Source organism: Thermobia domestica, chromosome 6 (genome assembly GCF_964235325.1).
Source record: "Thermobia domestica chromosome 6, izTheDome1.hap1.1, whole genome shotgun sequence".
Taxonomy (NCBI): domain Eukaryota; kingdom Metazoa; phylum Arthropoda; class Insecta; order Zygentoma; family Lepismatidae; genus Thermobia; species Thermobia domestica.
The window spans coordinates 59,627,090-59,652,448 of NC_137459.1; the positions used below are offsets into that span (position 1 = coordinate 59,627,090).

Consider the following 25,359-nt stretch of genomic DNA (forward strand, 5'->3'; position numbering starts at 1 on the left):
TGGACAAACACTGTGTGCGTGGGTTTCCTCCAGGTTCTCCCGTTTTCTCCCACTTTCTTCATTCCACCATTTTATTCATTTCTCATCATCACCGTCTCCTTTAGCCTAGCCAGCATAACTTTGGGATGTAAAACTTAAAGATTTCATGTCATTTGTAAGGGCTGTAGAAACTGCGAGACACCTGTTGAAGAAACTTCCATCTTAATATAGAATATTAAGTTTATTCGTTTTGAAATCAGTTTTTGAAAGAGTTGACCCCGTAAGGCCGAGCGCACATTGACCAGAGTACAGGACAGTCGAACCAGCTACAGTATTGTCAGCAATGAAACAACGCTTCGTAACACATATTTACTCGAGCACGTGCTAGAGAAAGGTCCTCTCCAATGCTCTGATTGAGACAAACTACTCTCACCGCATCCTCTTTGGCCTTGATTCGGCTGTCCTGCCTCTACTCAATATGTGTCTAGCCAAAGAATACGAGAGCCCACATTTCTCAATGGGCAAATTCGGTTGTAGCTTACAATGACGGAAAATAATACTGTCAGTTTCTTGCAAAAATAATGTATTCTTTATCTATGATATCAAAAGTAAGAGGAGCACAAATTTCACAACCACAGAAATCACTTTTTATTCTTATGTTTAATACTTTGTAATAACCATTAAACCAAAATATTGACTTTTTTTGTTTGTTTGTTTGTTTGTTTGTTTGTTCCAATAATGTCAGAAACGAGGTAAATATAATTTACGAAGAAGGAATCGATGCACATAAAACTTACAGTGTCTGAACTGAACTGGTTGTGGAAGCTATCCTGTCTTGGACACTTGTTAACGTTTATCATGCATTACTTTATTCTGACCATTCTTTTTTCTTATGATCGATTTGAAATTAGAAAATATTAAAATCAAAATTATTTAGTAATAGTGTCAATCCAAATAAGTGTTAATGACATGGTAAATATACATATTAACTCTTAAACTTCTGCTTTGGTTCTATGTAACCCTTCTGTTTCTCATTGTTTTATATTCCAGAAATGTATGGAGAATCACTGAGCAAGAGAAAATTCATAGAATGCTGGTTTCTTAGTCCAGTAACTTTGTACATTCTTTCACTTCCGTGAATATACATTACAAATGTAGACAAAATGTCTGATAAAAATAATAAATTATTAAGAATGTAAAGTTATGGAATACAAGGGTCATGAATGGAATTTCGATATACTGGTGTGATTCTTTAAATAGTAAAAGAAAAGATTTAAAAAAAAAAAAAAAAAAAACGATATGTCAGTCAAATACAGATCTAATTAAGTAATCCTTGTTTTATTTTTTTCTTTCTGATTAAATGTATTTTTTTTTATTTATATATATATATATCAATAGGAAAACGCTAGTGTAATTTATTTGGCTAGTGAAAGCTTTTAGTATCTAAAGTGTTTTACGTAAATGTGTTGTGTACCAGAATGGCATGTTACTGAAAACTCGATCTTAATTACTTTTTCAGCTATATGAACAGAGATCAGATGATCTTTTTAGAAGTATATCGGCCATCTCCATTCAGAATGCTGTATCGTATGAGATAGACAAGGAAACTATCATCTATCTCCGATTTCCTCGCTCAGATAAAAGAAGGAGTTTCTGTTTAGCAAGTAAGATATTACTGAATTCTATAGATAAATATTTAATTCGAGTAAAGAGTTTAGAAGCTTACTATTTATCACTTTTTGTTTTTTTAATATCTTCCCCAAGCGGTGCGACAGGGCAAACTGACAATTTTTTCATCCTAAACGAGAAAAAAACTTGTTGCAAGGAACTGAATTTAATATATCTTGTGCTACAAGTCAAAGCCTTTTAGGAAAATATCGGTGTAAATCTTTGTACCCACGTCTCACCAAGGAATGTGTCATTTAATAAAAGTGTTCATTTTTTGGAAATCATGTCAGCAAGCTGGTCGCTTGTTACTGCGAACACTTTCCTAAAGACTGTCTCATAATTTGTGTATGACTGTGCATAGAATTACCTGAGTAAGCCTATATTCTCTGTTTTAGATGGCTTCCTTCAATTTGTGAATGTCTGTCAGACGGGTTTTGAAAAACTCAATTTTCATGTACCCCAGAAGAAAAAAATCATACGCTTTCAAATAGGATATTTTGAGGGCCATTCTATGCCTCATTGATGTAAGATTACCTTGTTAGGAAACATATTGCGAAGTACGGTCATGATTGAATAGACATTTGGGTTGTGGCATCATCATCTTGAAGATACAAGATTATTTGGGGGTCATAAGCACGTCGATCAGGGGTGTAACCAGTAGTTTTATCTAGGAGGGGCCCGACGTTTGTGAGGGGGGGGAGCTACAATGTACAAAACAAAAAAAAAAAAAAAAAAAAGAAAGAAAATGTTTTACAGCTAGTGATTTTTAAGCCTGAGGAAAACGGAAAAAGTTTGGTTTCCGTCCGGAAAACTAGAAACACTATTTTTTTAAAAGCAGTTTTCCTTTTCTCCATAAATATTATGTACCAGAAAGTTTTTATTATGCTTAACCAAGAATTACTACCCCGGACCAAACATTATACCTTTGTGCATAACTATTTCAATTTAAGCCCTTGTACAGAGAACCTATCTGCATAAGACTGATTTTCTTTGAAATTTCATTTAATGTGGTAGCAAGCTGTGCTTTTGGTCATTTCTTACATGGAAGAGATACCATACTATTTTTCGATCGGTAAGGATCAGTAAATAATTTACCATAAATTATTAATTATAAACCTGATTAAGATGTTAATGTATCGCTCTGAATTCACTGTCAAGTGGGTTACCCTAATCGTCTTCAAGAAGGTAAGGACTAATAGTACCAAACAACGTTTGGAGTGTGCGGAGATCTTTCATGCAGCTGGCTAGGATTTTCTTTTACACAACACCGGCAGTTTTGTGTACTGACGTCACTATGCAGAAAAAACAAACAAACAAAAAAAAGTTTCGTCTGTCACAGAAGGTGACTTAAGATATCATCTGTCTCAACTGGTACTAAAAGTGTACAAAGATTTCTTCTGTGCACCTTGTCGGTAGCTTTTAACATTTGCACAAAAACAAATTTATAAGAGTGAAAGTGAAAATCTTGATGCAATATTCGACGATACGAGCAATCTTGTCAACTCCGACACAAGTCTGGCCACAACATGTTTCCTTACAGATTGCCGAGGACTCCGCATAACAGACTGCTAAACTCTTCTGTCAATTTTCTCGGGAATCCGAACCGTACATTGTCCACCTATCTTCAGTGAATGGATCCCGTCGCACAAAAGTTATTGACCTACAGCAAAATGGTAGTTCGTGTGGGATTACAGTGAATCTGAAAATGTCACTGAAAAGCATGCTGTGTAGCGAACACACATACATTGTTTTTGAAATGTGCTTCTATGACAGAAGCATTGTGTTGTTCAGACCCCTGTTCCACGCTAACTGAAATGTTTTGGGCAGAGGAACACTTGGCTATCATTACATCCCTCAACTTTCACTCAGTGTTGCCACTGTCTGTAATGAAGTGTAAGTAGTTTCAACTAAAACCTTCAGCATTGTTCGTACGTCTCAGATTAAAATCTGCCTTGTTCATACGTCTCAGAATGTCAAAGTAATAGTTTTCTTTCCTTGTTTACTTTCAGTGGAATTGGATACGGAGGTTGACATGACCCCTACTATTTTTCTTGGATCTATAGAAGGTCACGTCTCACTTGTTACTTTCGAAGGATACATGAAGGATCCCAGAGAGAAGTGGAACACAGAACGTAAGTTGGAAAAATTGAATTATTTTTTCACTCATATTGTCGGTTATAGAACGTTTATATATATAACTGCAACTTTTATGTATAACAAAATAATACCTAATGAAATACTTAACAAGTATGCTGACAGTTAAACTTTGGAACTATTTCTATTTTTGTGTGTATACCCAGCTAAACTTTTGCTACCGTGTCTATTTATTTTTTCAAATTAACTTTTTCAAACAGTAGATGCTACCCATCCAAAATATCGAAATGTATCGTAGTATCATAGTAGTATATCATTTAGTGGATTAATCAAGCATGACGTACTTCCAGTGTAATTTATTTCCAGTGGGTTCCAAGGAAATGGGCTACGCATAATACAGTGGTTGGACCAAACATGACATACTTCCGCCATAATTTATTTCCGGTGGGTTTCATAGAAATTTGCTATATATGGATTTTAAAATGGATAGGTAAAACATAACGTACTTCCTTCGTAATTTTATTCCCGTTGGATTCTGAAGAAATGTGCTACGTATGAGACTTGCAATTGAGTGAAACATGTCGCACTTCCGCCAGTACTTTTGGCATAATTTATTTCCAATAGGTTTCAAAGAAACCACTGCTACGTAAAGAACTTAGTGACTTTGTATGTTAACTTACAATATTACAATGAAAGAGAACTTTTTTTCTTTCTTTTTAATTTCCAAAACGAAAGAATAAATAGATCAAACATTAAGGAAGGTAAGGGCACAAATTATATGAGAACATATATGAATCGTACGCTGTCCTGTGGTTTCATTATATAACATTCATATTGTTTGGAACCAAAAATGCAACTTTTGAAACCGTATACTTTCGTTGGCATCGAAAGTGATGAAATTACACACTTGAGTCACCCATCACCATCACCACCATCGTCTATAATTCTATTTTCAAGAAAATGAAATCGTAATGATACAAGAATTATTTAAAGTGCTCAGTGAGTAAGTGTCGTTTGTTGAGAAATAATCCTGATTACGATAACTAATTATCTTCAACACTGACTAATCTAACCTATTCTTACTTTCAGCATTTCAATATATTTTCGATCTCCAGGCCCACGACGGGATGGTAACACATATTAATAGATGTCCATATGCAAAAGACGTGGTCCTCACAGTTGGCGGACAGACTTTCGCCGTCTGGAAGGAAGATATTACCGTGAGTTTATTTTGCATACATTAGAAAGTATTATTTATTTATTCCCTTAAGAATATTATTAGGCTGTCTTGAAAGGTTAGTCTCAGTTTTAAAAGCACTAGTTGTTGCGACCTTTACAATCTTTATTATATTAAAGTGGGGAAGAGGTTTTGTCATGTTATATTTTTTAACATGTATATCATAAGAGGAAGAGGGATTTAAAAGTTATGCCGAAAATAGAGTATCTCTCGGTCCCCTGATGTTAGAGAGATGAAACTATGTATATAAACAACTTATTTTAAAGTACGTTAAATCCTCCTTTGTTTTCAAAAAATCCGCTTTGATGTGGAAAAGGGGGCAAGCTCAAATACTTGGCCAATATATATAAAAGTGTCATCGCGGGTGTCTGTCTGATCATCACGGTAAAATGAATGAGTTGTTTGAACACATTTAGTACTTACAAGAAAATGGTTAACTGACACTAGGAATATGACAAATGGTTGAATATGAAATTTCAGTTGGAAGTGAACACGAGGGGAGAACTAATAGGGTTTTGAACTTTAACATTGCAAGCCATTGAGGAACAGAATTTGATGCTCACGGATGAAAAAAAAAAAAAAAAAAGTAACTACTTATAACATGACTACTGAAAAATGCTCTATGAGATAGGTAACATTGTTTCATAATTAGTTTGTGGATCACTATCACATAAACAGTGCATTTTACTAAGTTAATTACAAGTTCAATGCCACAAGCACGGGACTGAGGTAATGGTAGTCCTATACCACTAGCACACTTTAAAGGGAATGAAGGATAACTAAGGTATGAATTCTGTCTCACTGATTACAAGTATAAGCTTTTATTGACTAATGATGTCATAGATTAAGTATTAAAAATAATACAAATGCTCCATTCTTTTCCTATGACATACAAAGTATTAGATTGAGATGAAATTCGTAATGTTATATTTACTATTACTTAGTGTTATAATTACGTTTTTACTATTTCCTGGTCATTTATTTTTTATTCCTGCTTCAGGATTCTTTTGTCCAACTTTCTCTCTTTGTTGTGTGTATGTATGATATGTTCTGTACAGCATGGTTAATTATTTCACTTTTAACTTATTAATATAAATAGATTTAAAGGCGAAATTGGATTTTTGCAGAACGGACCTATCGCGGAAGGATCTTACGAAAAACACCGTGTTCTTTGGGGACAGTGGTCGTACCATCGACCTAGCATGTTTTACCTCGCTCGTTCCGATGGACATTTCGAAGCCTGGGATGTGTTGACAGATCTAGAAACTCCTGTATTTAGACAGCAAGTATCAGGAAGCCCTGTCTCAGGTTTGTATAATCAACCTTTATTTAACCTGTGTCTGAAGAATACTATTTTATTTCTGTGATTCGTTACTATTATTTTGATCAAATTTTCTCTCTTTTTCAACTCTAGTTGCACAGTCACCTGGAGACACGTGTTCCATTGAATAAAATATATTTTTTTTTCAATAACTTCTCAATGGAGGAGTTATTTCCGTAACTTAAAAACAATAGAAATTAATTAAATACAGAGAACAGTACACTCTTATCAAATTTATTTACTTTTTTTTAGAAATTATGCATCTAACAACTTTCATCAGAAGAAATGTATTTACCATTAATATAAAGATACTTTCACATCGAGTTTCTTCTTCGTAGTCTATTTGTCTTCTTTTTCGTATGATTCTGTTTGCTGATTTCACTCTTGTAACGGATTAAGCAAGTGTCCAGTAATCCGTGTTCCCTCGCATCACGAAGCATCGTACCATCAAGTTTTACAGTGTTCTCCGAATGAATAATTTCAGGAAATTCACTATACTTATTAACAATCTTAAGCATTGATGAGTTCTATACCATTTTGTTGTCTACAGAATGTTTAATAAATCAAATCAATTAAAATAAAAATAAAAAATAAATCAAAAGTATACATTGTTGATTGGTTCGGAGTTTAGCGTCTCTTTTCAGTATCAATGCTATACAGGGTGGCCACAAAGTCCCGTTACCCCTGCAAATAAGTAACATAAACCACTAAACGTACGTAAATAACTACATGGAAAGAACTGAAAGACATCAACAACAATGCTTTCGAGAAGTTTTATTGAGATAGGAAACATTAAGTGTCCAAAGGATCGGTCTGTTCACCAGCCATTCTCATGACAAAGTATAACACAGGTTCTGTGCGACATTTTGCGGAGCATTGCATGTGTAACTTGAGTGAAAGCTTGTTTCACAGCTTCCGTCATTCCGACAGTGGTATCGTAACGGTTTTTTGCAATGATGCCCTTTATGAACCTCCATAGCGTATTATCAGGTGGTGAGGTCTGGGCTTCGCGATGGCTAGGCAAGTAGTGCGGGCATATCCGGACTACCACGACCAATTCAACGCCCAAGAAACTGGGGCGCGGTGGCTCAGTGGTAGAGCGTTCACCTCCGGTGCTTGGGGTCCCTGGTTCGATCCCAGCTCGCGCCGTGTGGACTTTGTGGCGGGCAAACCGTGCTCGTGGGTTTTCTCGGGGTTCTCCCGTTTCCTCCCAGTTTCTTCATTCCGCCATTTCATTCATTGATCATCATCACCGTCTCCTTTAGCCTAACTGGCATAACCGTGGGACGTAAAACTTAAAAGATTTCATTTCATTTCATTTCTAACGCCCAGGAAAGACTTCGATAAGATATTTGCGTACGGCGATGGCATAATGGGGAGGCGCCCTGTTGGTTAGCTGAAATCAACATGTTTGCTTCCGTACTCCTTCAAAAGAGGAACAAACCAGTTCTGCAACATGTCCTGGTATCGCTGGTGATTCACAACACCGTCGAAAAAGAACGGCCCAAACACGCGTCTGCTGTCCACGCTTGCTTTATCATCACGTACTGGGGATTCTGTTCTAACTCTTCATTAAAATGTGGATTGTCCTTGGACCAAAAAAACAACATGCGTGCGCGAGAACTCCTGTAAATTGCACACTCATTGGTAAAGATCACTTTGCCGCGTTTTGGTATTGTGTCGAGCGTCTGAAGGAGTGCCGCACATGTCTCCACTCTCCGATCCTTGTCTACATCCTATAATTCTTGCACTGGGGTAGTTCGATATGGGAAAACTTTACATTAGTATTTCTAAAAGGGTAACGGGAAAACTTACATTATCATTTATAAAAGGGTAAAGGGGAAACTTACGTTAGCATTTATCAAGGGATAACGGGACTTTGTGACCACCCTGTAAGAGACGTGAACTTACAGTTTAAGATGGAATCTGAACCACCGTAATGCGTTCAAATTTCAGCGCTTCCCTACTGGAAATCGAACCTAGGACCCCATGTACCAAAGGTGCGCTCGAAAGCAATTGGTCCACCGGGGAGGGCTAAGAACGCATTATTGTAAAGGATTTCCAGATATCTAGGAAGTGTGAAATATCCTATGTAATCTTTAAGTAATTTTCAGTGAGTTAAATAAATGTTTAATCTGCAAATTGCAGATTAGAAGTTCTTAAATTAGCTCCTTCTGTATTTCTGCAATTAATCAGAATTATTTTACTGAATATGATTTTTATTATTATTTTATATATTTTTTTTATATTTGTTTCAGAGTTATCCTAAGAAGAACTCGTTTCCAGTACTTTGATTTAGGTTCTTTTAAAATCTTGTCATTTCCAAGTGACCTGCAACGTTACATATTACTAGACTTAACGATTAAATCATTAAAATTTGGTACAAGCCATTTCTAAGATTGATTCACTTTGAAGTTCCTGAATTGTTTTATGCATGCTTCTGAAATGCATGTGATATGCTTAAATTTTTCTGTCTTCAACTCGGGTAAATTTTCCACTTCTTAATGCTGCGGCTAACACTTATGTCAGATATATATATATTTCTTTCAACCCAGTCTTCCGTGGAATGTTAAAATATTTTAGATTCTCAAGTTGTACAGAAATCTTAAACAAAAATTATTTCTTTTATATCTAATGGCTACGTTTATGAAAATCTCATCCCTCCAATTTCTCGATTATATGTTTTGATATTGTTTTCCTGAGTGTAAACAAATTTAATCCTAGTGTTAATATGAAATGAATTAATTTCAATAATTAAAGTGTGTACGAATTATGTTTTTGTAGTGATCAAAATTTCGTCATTGGCGTAGTTGAGTGAAGGTTGATTCTAGTAAATCTCTCTCAAAGATGTTGAACTTAACTACGGCTCATTTTCAACGATTAATTATCATTGCAAATAACGGGAACAAATAATGGGATTCTATGCAATAATGAAATGATACACCGAGTCACAACGAAAATTGCATTCATATTCGGGGGCGTGGTGGCTCAGTGGTATAGCGTTCACCTCCGGTGCTTGGGGTCCCTGGTTCGATCCCAGCTCGCACCGTGTGGACTTTGTGGTGGACAAACACCGTGCTCGTGGGTTTTCTCGGGGTTCTCCCATTTTCTCCCACTTTCTTCATTCGACCATTTCATTCATCTCTCATCATCACCGTCTTCTTTAGCCTAACCGGCATAACCGTGGGACGTAAAACGTAAAGATTTCATTTCATTTCATTTGCATTCAGAATCGTCTACAATTTCAAAAAGTTATTGACAAAAGAAGGTTATTGTATTCACTCTGGTTGGTGATTGGACAAAGAAGAGTGTTATTGTCGCAATAAGATATATTTTAGTTTGATATCTATCCATTTTGTTTATAGTATGTTTCACTATTAATTAAGTGACATAAATATTAGCGTGATGAAAATTTTTCGTATCTATTATTCATTCTAATGTTCTTTTCGGTTTCCATTGTCATCTAATTTGCACATAAAAATGATTAATGATATAAGTGATGTCTATATACTGTAAGCTTATACGAGGGGAGGTCAAAAGTAAAGGGACTTTTGAGGAAAGGTACATTTATCCTAATGATAGAGAACTGAAACATACAATATTTTTCTACTTAATCTCCTTGCGCTTCAACACACTTTTCACAACGTTTCACAAGTTTTTTGACTCCGTCGGAAAAAAGGTTTTTCGGTTGCACCTGTAACCAAATTTGCACCGCATCAATGACTAGTTGGTGGTTGACATTAAAATTTCTTAACTTCTGGTGGTGATGTGTGTTTCCAAACCATGCTCGCAGCCTTAATTTCCGGTTCGTGATGATGTACCCAAGTTTCATGTACAGTGACGATTTGCTGTAAAAATCCATCTCTTTCGTGACGATAACAGGCCAAATGTTTACAAGAGATGTACAACCTTTGTGCCTTATGCGGCGCTAACAATTCTTTCCTGACCCACCTTGCACACACTTTCCGAAAATTTAGCATGTCGTAAGTCGTTGACGTCGATGGCCTGCCCGATCTTTCCTCGTCACATAAAGTTCTTTCCTGTTTGAAGCGCTGTGTCCATTCGTAGATCTTGCTTCGCGATAAACAACTGTCACCATACTGCGTTTGCATTCGACGAATAATTTCCGCAAACAAAAAGCGAATCACTGCTCTCATTTCCTCCTTGGTGCTGATCGACAATGGAGTTGCCATGTTTAACGGTCTGCTACACTCCAACGACTAACTCGGTAATAAGAGTGACACGTTGCATACAAGTGTTACAGACGACACTAATTCGGCGCTGGATACTAGTAGTGCTACCAAACCCTAGTGCGAGAAATGGCAAAAGTTCCTTTACTTTTTGACTCACTCCATATACGTGTCTCGCTTTCCTACAAATCCATAAAATGTATTCCTGAATTATTGCTTATGTCAGTAATACTTGTGGCATATGTAAATGTTTCCATCAGTGAAATAAGCAATATATATGTACTTTGTTTCAGGGGTCTTTCCAAAAATACTCAACGATGCGAGAAGGAAGTATGTACTTGGAATACCAGAGCGCAATGGAGCTCTGAGGTTTTTCGTAGTACCTCCCATTATGACTCTCATTAGACACGTGGAGGTAAGTACAGAGCAACTGAACTAATTATGGTTTTTTTTTTTTTTTTTTTTTTTTTTTTTTTTTGTCCTTTTGTTTTAACAGTGCGAGCATTTATGTGTGTGGTTTTCAGTGGATTTCTTCACGGATAGCTCTTAGATTAGATACGTATTCTTGAATTTTGACACTTTTGCAACAGTTAAATCAGAAGTGAATGCCTTTTAATATCAAGATTATTCGCCCTTCCAGCTGCCTTAAAGCAGTGTGTTTACATTATTGTATGTAGTTGAATAATGTGTGTATACCGTTAAAGAAACAATTGAGGTAGATATATATATATATATATATATATATATATATATATATATATATATATATATATATATATATATATATATATATACAGGGGGTTAATGAACTATACCAACAAACCGTAAGAGGTAATCCCTCACATCAAAATAAGAGGAAAAGTTCATATGGACCTATGGCAAAAAGTGCATAGTTTCAGCGCTATGGTTGTCCAAAATCGCGAAAAATCTAAATTTTAATAGGTCCTATTTCAAATTCGAGAAACAGTGGATGGTGGTTCTTATCAGCGTAAAGGAAGCCACGCATACACAATCTAAATGTGTATATTTCATCAATTGTCAATAGGTGTAGATGGTATTCCCTATAGGGTGTAATTCTCAGATATGCTCTCATTAGAGTTTTCAATATACCCTGATTTCAAGAAGGGTCCAAAGTAGGCAGGAGGTAAGCCTTGATAACAATGAACATCCAATGCTTCGGAAGGAAAGCGGAAATATTAGGAACCGGCAGCTCCATGTTTCTTTGTGTTCGTAATAACGTGTGATGATATGTATTTCGTCATGGTATATTTCAGGTTTTCTTCACTTATAAGCGTGAAAGAAAACATCTCACCATTCGTTTTGCCGAGTACGAGAGATCGTGCTGCTGACGATCTTTAACACTTCGGACATCGCGCCAAAGGATTCGGTGTTCACTGCTATCAAGGCTGATTGTTTGCCTACTTTGGACCAATTATAAAGTCAGAGCATATCTCAAAATTCGGTTGATGGCATGTCTGGGAATTTCACCCTGCAGAGAATACTCTGTACACCCATAGAACATGAATGAAATATGCATTTTTGGATTGCGTATGCGTGACTTCCTTTACGCTGATAAGGACCACCATCCACAGTCTCTCGAATTCGAAATATAGCCTCTTAAAATTTGTCTTTTTCGCGATTTTGGACAACCCTAGCTCTGAAACTATGCTCTTTTCGCCATATGTCCATATTAACTTTTCCTCTTATTTTGATGTGAGGAATTACCTCTGAAAGTTTGTCGGTATAGTTCATTAACACCCTATGTATATATATATATATATATATATATATATATATATATATATATATATATATAGATAGATAGATAGATAGATAGATAGATAGATAGATAGATAGATAGATAGTTATAGATATATAGGGTGGTAAGAAACTATTTGAACAAACTACGGGAGCTGATTCCCGACACCGAAACCAGCAAAAACGTCCTGTGGAACTTTGGTCAGTGAGGGATAGTTTCGGCGATATAAGGTGCCGAAATCGTGGGAAAATGAACTTCAGAGGGCTGTAATTAGGAAAAAACGCAACGTAGAGAGTGCGGTTTAGAACATAACACTCGAAGTCATACCTGCTCGATTGAAAAATATATGATTCAAACCTCCGCAAGATGTGTGCGAGGTATTCCCCAAAGGAACTTATGGATTCCCTATAACCTGACAAGTAATTCCTATGTTTACTTGCCATAGGACTTTTTTTTTTTTTTTTTTTTTTTTTGCTTGTTTCGGTGTCAGCAATCAGCTCCCGACGTTTGTTCAAATAGTTTCTTACCACCCTGCACATATATATATACAGGGTGGGCCATTTTAATTAATCCACGGAAATATCTGAAAAATGATAAAACATAGAAGAAATGTTTCAAGTACACGTTATATATTGCTAAGGGGGAAACCCAATTCCGCCAAAAGTACCCCTCTCCGCCCCCCCTAAATGCGGGTAACGGGGGGTAACTTTAAAATGTTAAATGGGAACATGGGTCGAGTAATACCTCGTTCGAAAGGTCTTGGAGAACTAAGTAACACTGTACCAAAAGATGTTTCATATTGTGCACCGGTTTCAAAATGGCCGCCATAATATGGTTCGGAAACTCCAGTACCCGTAGTGTGAAAACCATGGAAGGTAAATGAATGGAACAAAATTGAAATACGTAAATATCATACGGCATATCGAACGGTGTGGTCCCTGTGATCCCAATGGCCTCCCTAAAGGGGTCTTGGGGGCTAACTTCGAAATTTCAAATAGTAACATGAGTCGAGTGGTACCTCGTTCGATAAATCTTGCAAAATCTAACATATTGCAGGAGAAAACGATTGATGTGAAATGGCAGTGTTCTCAAAAGGCCGCCGAAACATAGTATCCGTGTCAGAGAAAAGGTTTAGTACCCGTAGTATGAAAGCGATTGGAGATAAATCAACAAAAGAAAAACTGGAGTAGCTAACTGACGTAAGGCACATCGAGAGGTGTTGTCGGGGTGACTCCAAGGGCCAACTGAAAGGTATCCGGGGCCAACTTCAAAATTTCAAATAGGAGCTTGAAGCGAGTAACATCACGTTACATAGACAAATTAATATCAAACAGCTTCTGTAAGAAAATTTTCGACATGAGACACCGTTTTCAAAATGATCGCAAAGACATGGTGACTGTGTCATTCTAGTGCCCATAGTATGAATACTGTTAGACATAAATGAAAATAACGAAAATTAAATAGGAAAACCACGGAGGCCTTCCAAGGCTCGAGAATAATACAACAGAGATAAAAATATTAGAGTAAAATTGCCATAATGTATAGAGAGAAATTCAAGTCCTGCAAAATAATCTCTCCCTGCGCTCTGTATGTGAGTGGGGTGGAAAATAAAGTGAAAGTTCAAACGAGAACTCTACTTTAATTCGTAAATTAAGGCTAACCTTACAAATAGGTATGGTGTGGTTGAAACATTTGTTTGTAAGGATGACACTGTAGTGACTAAAAAAAGAGAAACTTTTATGCAATGCGTGCTGGTTATTCAGAAAGCATTTCGGGGATATACGTACACACCGTTTCATCCCTCAAGCTCACAATATGACATGAATGATAATAGTTAATCAAAATGTAACTGTGGCCATCCGCGTTAACTTAGTGCACCAATTCTCTATGCATGAAGTCTGCCTTCCAAATAGCATTGGGTAGGTCAAGCGTACGCCCGAACCGTTGTCCGGTCGGACATTGAAATTTTGGAGTTAGCCCACAAGACCCCTTCAGGGAGACCACTGGGATCACAGGGATTACATCATTCGATATGCCCTATTATATTTACGTATTTCAATTTTGTTCCATTCATTTACCTTCCATGGTTTTCATACTACGGGTACTGGAGTTTCCGAACCATATCATGGCGGCCATTTTGAAACTGGTGCACAATATGAAACATCTTTTGGTACAGTGTTACTTAGTTTTCCAAGACCTTTCGAACGAGGTACTACTCGACCCATGTTCCCATTTGATATTTCAAAGTTACCCCCCGTTACCCCCATTTACGGGGGGCGGAGAGGGGTACTTTTGGCGGAATTGGTTTTCCCCCTTAGCAGTATATAACGTGTACTTCAAAAATTTCTTCTATGTTTTATCATTTTTCAGATATTTTCGTGGATTAATTAAAATGGCCCACCCTGTATATATATATATATATATATATATATATATATATATATATATATATAAAGCTGTTTAAGCGATATTATTATGAACATTTATGAATATCCAATTAGAAATAAGAGAATGCGTATTGCATTACTTTCAAAAATTCAGCTGGTGAAAGGGGGCAATCTGAACTATTATTTAAATGAGTGAAAGTGACTCACACACAGATCATACAAATGTAGTAGAAACGTGAGATTTGGTCAGAAAGCTTCTGTAATTGCGAAAGCTATAAATTAGTTTTTACATATATATATCGTATACATATTCTAAGCGAAGGAAAGAAAGTTCAAATGTTTTACCCAGAACAGAGTACCACATGAATCCCTGAAGTTAGGGAGACAGAACACGGCATATAAAGTTCTCGTCAAAGATAAGCGGACACGTGTCCCTTCCCGTTTTGTGAGGAAAGGAACATTTTAATATTTTTTCTCAATATTGAACGCGATGTTGTCTATTGTTTGTGATCACATTACGGATAAAAGACTGAAAACTTTGAAATTAATTTTGGAACATTCTTAGTACTTAGTTTTAATAATCACGTTGAATAAAGGGAGCAAGAGGATCAAAATTAATTAGGAAAATAAAGTATCTCTCGAACCTCTCAAGTTTGGATGAAGAAACTGGTTATGTAAACGCATTATTACAAATAATCGGACACGTGACCCAACATTTTCCAAAATTCCGATTTTAAGAGGCAAGGAGGAGCATTTTCAATACTTTTTCCACCCTACTCAAATCGACGTTTTTTGTTTGTTGTTTGTGATCGCGCCACGGAAAACGGCTTACCCTTTTAAAATGACTTTTTTAAAACGTAATTAGTACCTACTTCAGTGGTTTTTATCATGTCATTTTGATTAAAGAACGTAAACGTATCCTAAGGGGAATATAGGAAAGTTTGAAATTTATGCCAAAATTAGACCTTTTCTTGTAACTACATTTTCATTGAAATGCGTATCTTAATAGAGATGGGGTTTCAATATTTTCCATACAACTATTCTTCCCGTGCGAACAACGGGCATTTCAGCAGTTACAGAATAATTGACATTATAATGATTTTGTCTACGAACTAACGTCTACTTCTTAATCACTTAGATTTTTTATGTTTGTTGAAAAATCCGATCAAATTGGTTTTGATATGGATTTATAGTGTGTAATGAAGTATTGAAGTACTCTTTCCATGTTATACATTATATTCGTGCAATGATTACTAGTTGGTAGATTATTTTTGTAACAAATTGATAGTTAATAGAAATTAAATCTTTGAGTTTTACGTCCTACGATTATGCCGGCTAGGCTAAAGGAGACGGTGATGATGAGAAATGAATGAAATGATGAAATGAAGAAAGTGGGAGGAAACGAGAGAACCCCGAGAAAACCCACGCACACAGTGTTTGTCTACCACAAAGTTCACTTGGCGCGAGCTGGGATCGAACCAAAGACCTCATGTACCAGAGGTGAACGCCACCGCGGGCCTGATAGTTAATAAACTCAAATATTTTAACCTCATAATTTATTGAGGAAAAATATCGGGTGCCGAGCATCGGGAAAAGATGGCCGAAAAAGAACGCAGTTCTCTGCAGTAGAGTGGATCTTTGTGTAAATATTAAAAACTGGAAAAGGAAACGTAACACAGTAATGGAATATGTATAGCTACCGAAAGTGAGGTTGTGCCTAATACTTCTAATAGTGGACCCAGGAATACCGTAATTACTATCAGTGAGGATAAACAAAAAATTTTCAGCTCACAAAAATTAAATAGTGAATTTGAAATTTATACTGATCCTGCCCGGTCTTTAACTGACACCGAAATATTGGAAATAGTAGCTTCTACCGGGAGATCGGGAACTGATTTTGTTTTTCCATGGAACTCTTAGTGGTAGAAAAATTTCAGTGAAACTTTATACACGAGAGTGGACTATAAAAAAATGAAAGAAAAACAAAAATGTTATTATTATTCACTGTATTTTTCATTATCATTGCCAAAATTATGATGGGGTAACGTACTTAGAACCGTGGCTATGTTCTGTCTGGGAAGGAGGATTGACAAATGATGCTGTTGCAACGGGGAGGGGGGGGTGCAAGTTGCCTAGGATCGACCCTAGTAGAACGAGTGGTTAATATAGGAGGAAGAATGCAAAATTGGATAGAAATTTGAGGTGTAGGTACATACCCAGTGAAATCATGTAAGTCAAAAGCCAGTGATTGTATCATCGAAAGAAAGAAAGAAAAAAAAAGAAAATAAAGGAAAAAAAAACATTAAAGTATGAAGTAATTATTTTCAGGTGTTAGTATAACATTTGAAAGATTCAGTAATTAGGCGATTATGAATTAATTCTTGCAGTCAATCATGTTATAAATTAATCTTCCAGGAGGATAACATTATATCATCTTTTAAATTCCCTACACCTTCGTTGCCTCTTTGTGATTCTATAGCCTACATGCATATTTCATTCTGTTTCTCTTACAAGTATTTGGCATCCCACAGTATGAATTTGTCTGTCATCATTTTTAAGACATGTAGGAACAAGGGGACACCGTACTCTAGTGATTAGAGCGTTGGATTCATGACCACCTGGTCCCAGGTTGGATTCCCGGCCGGTGCTTCCCAATTTTCGGCGTTCACCGAGTGTCGTGTGGCAAACTGGGGAGACACGACGGTCACTAGGTCTAGAAAGCTCCTGTTAGGGACAGGGCTCGCTCCTAGACTGGATGTAGTTCAGCCGGTCGCCAGCAGATGGCGCTGGATCAGGCTTAGGCTCACAAATAAGCCGTTATGCCAAGTAGTTTGGTTTTGGGTTACATGTAAGAACAGAAATCTGTAAATTCTCAGATCGGTTTTATTTATTTACTTCGTTCTACGCCTCACAGGAATGTCTTACAAGTAAATGGAGACTGGAACTCGTGCCGGCATTCAAATCCAACATTGTGGTTAAAGGCTAGCGTTCCACCCAGTTGGTTTCTCGGAATTCAGTTGTGGGGTAAAGATTTCAGTAAAAATTAGTATAACTACTCTTGGTATTTTTAATCGTACTATATTGGAGGTTCATCAATATTGTGTTAACTGACTACTTTCTGTAGTTTTGGTTATTTCTTTATTTGTTTGTTGCTCTTATTTTTTGCTCACGTAATATGTTTCTTATTCTAGGTTGAATTTTATTTTTACTACTTGGTACATGAAGTTCAACGTGTACATACAATGACAAAATGGGGAGAATTTCTTGTAGAAGAAAGACGTAAATTAAACGAATTACTTGGAATAGTGGACAGATCAGAAGAGGAGAGGCTTGCGAAAGCAGAACTAGAAGAGCGCAGAAGGAGAGAGATGGAAGCACGGATTTACAGAGAAATCTGTTCGAAAGAAGAGTATCGCCATCTGGTGAGAGAGAATTTAATCAGATATATCGAGGATCCCTATCACCAAGAGAAAGGCTTTATTGCAGACGAGATTCGAAAGCGTCAACTGCTGCTGCTGAAGCAAAAGAAATTACCCAATGTCCTTGAATTGGCAGAGAAGAGGATGAAATTGAAAATCGAGGAACGAAGGAGACGAGAAATCAGACGACGAATATGGCTAAGGAGAAACAAAGAGAACTTTAGGAAATTAGTTGACCAACTTGTCAAACAGATGCAGGATGTGAGTATTTCTATTAAGTTTTTCTTTAAATGTTTCCATACACTATGAAAGTCATGGTAAGCTTGAACTTTAATTTGTACTACAAATTTTAATCTTTGAATGCATGTTTATTTTATTTTATTTTTACTTTCGAGCAACAATAAGAGAGAAGAAAATACAGTAATTGTGAAAAGAATCCAATTGCAATTTTCTCGGAAACAACTGTAATGATTTTGTTTTAATTTCATATATCAATATTTCATTAACAACCCTACAGGGTAGCCACAAAGTCCCGTTACTCCTTGATAAATGCTAATGTAAGTTTTGGAGGAGCACGGAATCAGAGACATGTTGATTTGAGCACGATGGGCACCTGCCCGTTGTGCCTCGCCGTACGCGAATATCTTATGGAAGTCTTTCCTGGGCGTCGGATTGGTCGTGATAGTTCGTATCTGCCCACTCCCCTTGCCTGGCCACCGCGAAGCTCAGATCTCACCACCTGTGATAGTGCGCTATGGTGGTTCATAAAGGGATTGTTGCACAAAACCGTTACGATACCACTGCCGAACTGACAGAAGCTGTGAAACAAGCTTTCACTCATGTTACACGTGCAATGCACCGCAAAATGTAGCACAGAACATAGCGGCGTATTATCCTTTGTCACGAGAATGACGGTCGACAGACTGATCCCTTGCATACTCAATGTTTCCTATCTCAATAAAACATCTCGAAAGCATTGTTGTTCAGCATTCAGTTCTTTCTGTGTAGTTATTTATGTACGTTTACTGGTTTATGCCACTTATTTTCAGGGGTAACGGGACTTTGTGACCACCCTGTATACTGTGGTATAAGTCATTTCTCCATGAAAAAAAACAGACGGTGTAGTTTGCTCCTAGGAGTGAGTTCTTTTAGAACGATTTTCTCAAAAACGACTAAAGCGATTTTTTTTTTTTTTTTTTTTTTTCATATTTCACAAGTAAATATTTTGTTAGTAACCTTACAATATATGTATAATTACTCATTTGTTCTGAAAATGTTTGAAAGAGGTAGTTTATTCTTGGAGCTGTTTTTTTCCGGACCGTTTTCTCAAAAATGATTTGCTTACATAGAATAACTCGTTTGCCCTATAAAAAAAGTTTCAGAGTGTAGTTTAGTTGTAGGATGAATTTTTGGGGGGCGATTTTCTGAAAAAGGACTTCAACGATTTTTTCATAGTTAATAAAGAAATGTTTCATTAATAATCTGTCAGTGTGGCATAATTCGTTTACCATGAAAAATCCACAAGGAGTAGTTTACTCTTTGGAGTATTTTCAGGCGATTTTCTCAAAAACGTCTCAGTCAATTTTGTTCACATTTCTTAAATAAATGTTTCATTAATAATCTCACAGGGCCACGGTGGCTCAGTGGTAGAGCGTCCACCTCCGGTGCTTGGGGTCCCTGATTCGATCCCAGCCGTTGCCAAGTGGACTTTGTGGTGGACAAACACCATGTGCGTGGGTTTTCTCGAGATCTCCCGTTTTCTCCCACTTCATTAATTCCACCATTTTACTCGTTTCTCATCATCACCGTCTCCTTTAGCCTAGCTGGCATAATCGTGGGACGTAAAACTCAAAGATTTTATTTCATTTTCAGTAATCTCACAATACGCAAATTCATTTCTCATGAAGCAATCAACAAAGAATAATTTACTTGTAGGGTTGAATTCATTTGAACTTTTTTTCCTTTTGTTTCAAAAACGACTCAAACTATCTTCATACATCATAAATAAATATTTCATTAATAACCTATAATGTTGTGTAAATTATTTCTTATGAAAATATAGACAAGGGGTAGTTTATTTTTGGGGATGAATTTTCTTCGGTCAAAGTTTCCCTTGAAAACAAAAAAAAAAAAAAAAAAAAAAAAAAAAAAATTCGTGTTTCACTAATAAATGTTTCAGTTATAACTGCAGCATAACGTTATTTAGTTTAAGAAATTGGAGCGAGAAAATTCAATGCGGTGGCCTGTACCTTTTATTCATAATCAGTTAGTGTTGAAATCTAAAATGAAAGAACTTCAAGAAAGTCAAATGTAGCAACTCACACTGAGAGAAAACGTTTTAAATAGAAAACAAAATCCTGTTGAAACGTTTATATGGGAAGCGCTACAGGTCCATTTAACCCAGGCCATGTATTCTAGGGTTAAAAGTCACGCTCAAATATTTGTGTTTAAATGAATGCTTTTAAGCTATTCTTGTGGACGTTTCTAAGATTTTGGTATATATTAACTTTTTTGTCGTGTCCAATTTGTAGTAGAGGTTGTTCTGGTCTTTGCTTTAAGGAGAAGCCGAAAAATATCCAATCAAGATGTCTGTCGTTAGGAGATAAAACATTTTGTAAATTTCATGATTAATGCTCCGCTGTTTTGTTCCATCCGGCTTTGCGAATGAAACTTGTTCCAAGATAAGGAAGATATTTTTATAATCATGAATAAACCAAAAAGAGGTAATAAGCTGCTTTCTGTCATATTCTGTTTACGCTGTTAACACAAAATGCTGTATTCTTCTTCTTCCATTAGAAATCCAAATTATGCTATGCATAAATATCATAAGTCGATAGAACAACTATGTCCGTCCATCTATCTGTCGATAGTTATAAGCAAGACCGGTGATATCGAATAACGTTCTTTTATAATCAATTCAGCATTTCTTGAATGGGTTCCGTCTCCTTCGTTAACCCTCTATTAAAACCAGAAGAAAATAAACCAGTTCAAATACCGTTGATCGCCATAGAGTGAAAACGGTAATAGATAACGATAAGCGGTTTCTTGAAATCGATCAGCGTCTGAAGAAAAGATGCCGTCTCCACCATAAGCCTCTACTAAAACAGGAAGTGATATAAATTTAGTGGTACTTCCAGTTTCAAGATTGCTCTCCATAGATGAAAAACCGTAATAGATATCGAGAAGCAGCTTCTTAGTATAGACTCAGAGTTCAAAGAATAGGTTCCATCTTCTTCGTTAACCCATTATTCAAGCAGGAAGTGGTAGAAACCAATTATCCTGGCTTCAACGTTGTTTTCCAAAGAATAAAAACGATGATACGAGGGTTGTCGAGAAAGTCCCAGACGTTTTGGCCTATCATGGGAGTGGGCGGAGCTAGAGTCACCATCTTGATGTCAGAACGTTGGATCCAGGCGTGGTAGCGTGAGGACTCTGATGCTCTTACTGAGCTCTCTGTGACGTGTTACAATTTGCGCTGCAATAGAAAATCCCACCTCTTTGTGAGGTGCGTTCTGTGATTTAATTATTGCTTGGTAATTTAATTATTGCTAATATCCGCCTATGTCTACCATTACTACGCAGATACCAGAATTTAAAGGTGGGGTCCTTAAATTGCCTTAAAAATAAAAATGGGTCCATAACTCTGAAGCAATTGGAAACCACTGCTCTATTGCAACCAGAAGTGGTAGAAATGTACTACTACGTCCGGTTTCAATATTGATCATCACAATGCTTAATCGCTAAAGTATAGTGAGTAATGGCTTTGCAACAAGAAAACAATTTTGTTTTACAACTAGTAGAAACATTTCTCCATTGGCATCTTGACGTTCGAAAACATTTGAATAAACGCCTGCCAGAGCGATGGATGGATGCACTGGAGGCCATGATAATATTTTTTGGAAGTGGCCACCGAGGTGCCTTGAATTGAACCTTTTTTTTTTTTTAATGAAAATACATAAAAATATTTTTTATGTACAGGTTGAGGCACAAGTATTACACCATCCTTTTAGTTTTGAAATGAAATTAAATGAAATGAAATCTTTGAGTTTTACGTCCCACGGTTATGCCGGTTAGGCTAAAGGAGACTGTGATTATGAGAAATGTATGAAATGGTGGAATGCAGAAAGTGGAAAGAAACGGGAGAACCCCGAGAAAACCCACGCACACTGTGTTTGCCCACCACAAAGTTCACTTGGCGGGAGCTTATTTTTGAAACGGCTTGGAAGATGTCGAAATTTTGGTTGTGGGTAATTAGGGTGGTGTGTGTATGTGACACGTGGAGCACACATTGAGTATCTGTGAGGCTAACAGTACAATTTGTTTGTTTTTCTATCTAATTACGATTAATAATAGTACTACTTCTAATACGATTAATAATAGTCCTGTTATCTGCGTTTATAATCACAGAATGTTTCTGTAGATACTGTGTATACTGCACTTATATAGTAAAGTAGAATCTTTTGGAGGTGAGTGAGAACAATTGTCTTTGCACAAGGTAAAATCTTATGGTGAAAAACATTTTTTTTAAAAAAGCCATAAAATTAATTATTGTTTTCATTGTGAAAGATTAGTGGCGCCGCATCTCGCATGTGTCAACAAAATCATACAAAATCTTCTGTTTACATTGAATAGAACATCATTTGAAATCTATGTTATCCATCACTAGAACCTCTTTTGTTTGTCCTGTTATATATTTTGAGAAGTGTATTTAGTTGTACGTCTCATGCTTATCCCTTGTAAGTTAAAGGAAATTAAACCACCATAATTTGATTTGGGATCACAACTGAACGTATTTCTCTTTCGATTATTTGGAAATCCCTTATTTTGAGTCAGTTAAATGTATGCTTAAGTTGGAAGTATGTAGTAGTGTACGTAGAAGTGCGTCAAGAAATGGGATTCATGCTTCCAAGTTCATACAGTTTCAGGTGTTTGCATACATATCTTCACATTAAATGCTAATTTTTTACATAATATCTTGCTCAAAGAAGGGGATAAACCCCGATACTTCTCCCTTGCGTACGTCACTGGTTGTAAGGAATGTTGATTCAAAGTTTAATGTTATTGTCAATGTTTATCCATGAAAAATAAATAAATAAATAACAATAAAAACGATTCAGTGCAGTTACCATTGATTGTGCCAGAAAAGTTCAGAACACATTTTTTTCTTTCTTTATAATCCAGACGTATTTTTTAGTTCAGTGGAAGTATGTACAATGTTTTTTGTAACTTGAATCACCATAATTTATGATTTATTATTTCTTGTTTCTTTTGTTTTTAAAGGAAATTAAACTACCTCCAACTAGAACAGAACAATTTGATATGTTGGATCCAGACTTCAAAAACCAATATTTTCAAAGCGTTTGCAGTGAATTTCACGAGGCACAAGACATAGCAGTACCTGCTATTGAAGCATATAATTACACCTTAATTTTTGATTGGCTAACATTTTTGGACAAGCGTTTCCCTCGACCAGTACAGTTGGGAGCTACCTTCCCACGAAGAGCCTTTTGGGTTTTGCCTGAAATGCAATACAGGCATACGAAAAGAATAGTCGCACCGAACAGCAATTACGGAAAGATGGCTGCCCTTCAAAGAGTAAAAGTAGATGTGCTCCGAAAGCCGCCAATTTACTTCTTTTACAACGTCGATTTTACAGTATTTGAAAAACTAGATAAACTATTTGCAAAGATAGAGAAAGCTAAAGTTGTTAATAGACTGAGCCCTTTCTAATGATGAACAACCTTTCTTGCTGATTTCTTTTTTTATAATCTAGTAGCTAATGTAGATTTTGAAAATTACTAAATTCTTGTAAGTACATGAAACGTTCACAAACTTGTATTTCTGGGTAAATTTTATGTGAATTTTCAGTCTTTCTTGTACAATAGTTAACATTTTTATTTCTGTCGTAACTTGTGAACGTCAGTCTTTCATATATGGGCTCTTTGCAGAAGGATTAAAGTTTGGTTGCTATCTAATATATATCACTAACATCCTTTGATTAGTAATTCCTTGATTAAATACAGTATTAAATCAGTCATCATACATATTTGATATTGTAAATAGCTACTCGTATTTACTTTTTGAATACTTTTATATAGAATTCATTTGAGAAATATATGCTGTAAGCAATTCTTTGGATACTGTATAAATTTATGGTTAGTAATTAAACTTTTCAACATTTTACCTCGGTGTTTCATTTTATTTTTAATGAAATTATTTTTAATTAAAATCAATTGCTGTATTATATGAGTACTTACAGCCTTTAGTAGTGATAAGACATGTTTGTATGATTAAAAAATTTTCTTCATAAATTCATTTGGATTCGAAAAATAGCTGGTAAACATACTGAATAAGGCTATGAAACGGACTATCATAGGTGAGTGAATACTTCAAAGTTTTCTATCAGGCTGTGTAAGTTAGCAGTGAGAAAGATACTCGTAAGTTTTTTTTTTTTTTTTCGATTACCAACAATTGGAAGTCAAAAAAGAATTAATAAAATCAGCTGTAAAAGCTAGAACTGCATGGCAAAATGCAAATCTTTTGAAATCTTCTAAGTTTTACGTCCCACGATTATGCCGGCTAGGCTAAAGGAGACGGTCATGATGGGAAAGGAATGAAATGGTGGAATGAAAAAAGTGGGAGGAAATGGGAGAACCTCGAGAAAACCCCCACACAAGGTGTTTGTCCACCATAAAAGCTCGCTTGGCGCGAGTTGGGTCGAACCAAGGACCCCATACACGCTCTATCACTGAGCCACCGCGGCCCCGCATTGCAAAATGTAGTGCAAAAAGAAAGAAAAACTGGCGATCACAATGGTAACAGGCAGGAAACATCACTAATCTGATATCTTTTAAGGCCTTGGATTATCTATCAAATATTCCAGCATACTCTCTAAAAGAATGCAATGACCAGCTCAATCTTTCTGGTGTGTGACCAAGGAAAGCTCTGTAAAACCACACTCTACTCTGTAGTCTTTTTTTAATAAACGAATATAAATGCAATTTTGTACATATGATATTGCAGCGTTATTTGGAGGAGTGTACAATCTTCAGCATGTTTGTAAGCTAAAGGAAACAGATGATGTATGCAAATGAATAATGAGAACAACATCATTTTATCTTTTTATACATATTTCTTGGCATCTATGGTCTTATGCCTGTCACGTATGAGGGATGACGTCCCTTGGCGAGTACACTACCCGGGGAAGGAAGAAGGAAGGAATGAATAGGATCTGTATGTTAGATATCATTCCGGCATTTGCCTGGCGTGAATGAGCAAAATCCAGGAAAATCTCATTCAAAATGA

At 36.3% G+C, this 25,359-nt stretch overlaps 1 protein-coding gene across 7 annotated transcripts in view; it reads left to right on the forward strand.

Annotated features, from left to right (window-relative positions):
- LOC145688030 (dynein axonemal intermediate chain 3-like) overlaps positions 1-24,237 on the forward strand; it is a 102,479-nt gene extending 78,242 nt beyond the window's left edge. For all 7 annotated transcript variants that reach the window (XM_081761712.1, XM_081761710.1, XM_081761715.1 and 4 more), the window contains exons 12-18: positions 1,499-1,643; positions 3,657-3,779; positions 4,831-4,961; positions 6,106-6,286; positions 10,783-10,904; positions 17,827-18,315; positions 23,335-24,237. In XM_081761712.1, the coding sequence (XP_081617838.1) occupies positions 1,499-1,643; positions 3,657-3,779; positions 4,831-4,961; positions 6,106-6,286; positions 10,783-10,904; positions 17,827-18,315; positions 23,335-23,784 (1,641 nt within the window). In that variant the 3' untranslated portion in view covers positions 23,785-24,237. The remainder of the gene's footprint in view (positions 1-1,498; positions 1,644-3,656; positions 3,780-4,830; positions 4,962-6,105; positions 6,287-10,782; positions 10,905-17,826; positions 18,316-23,334) is intronic.
- Positions 24,238-25,359: the final 1,122 nt, after the last annotated feature.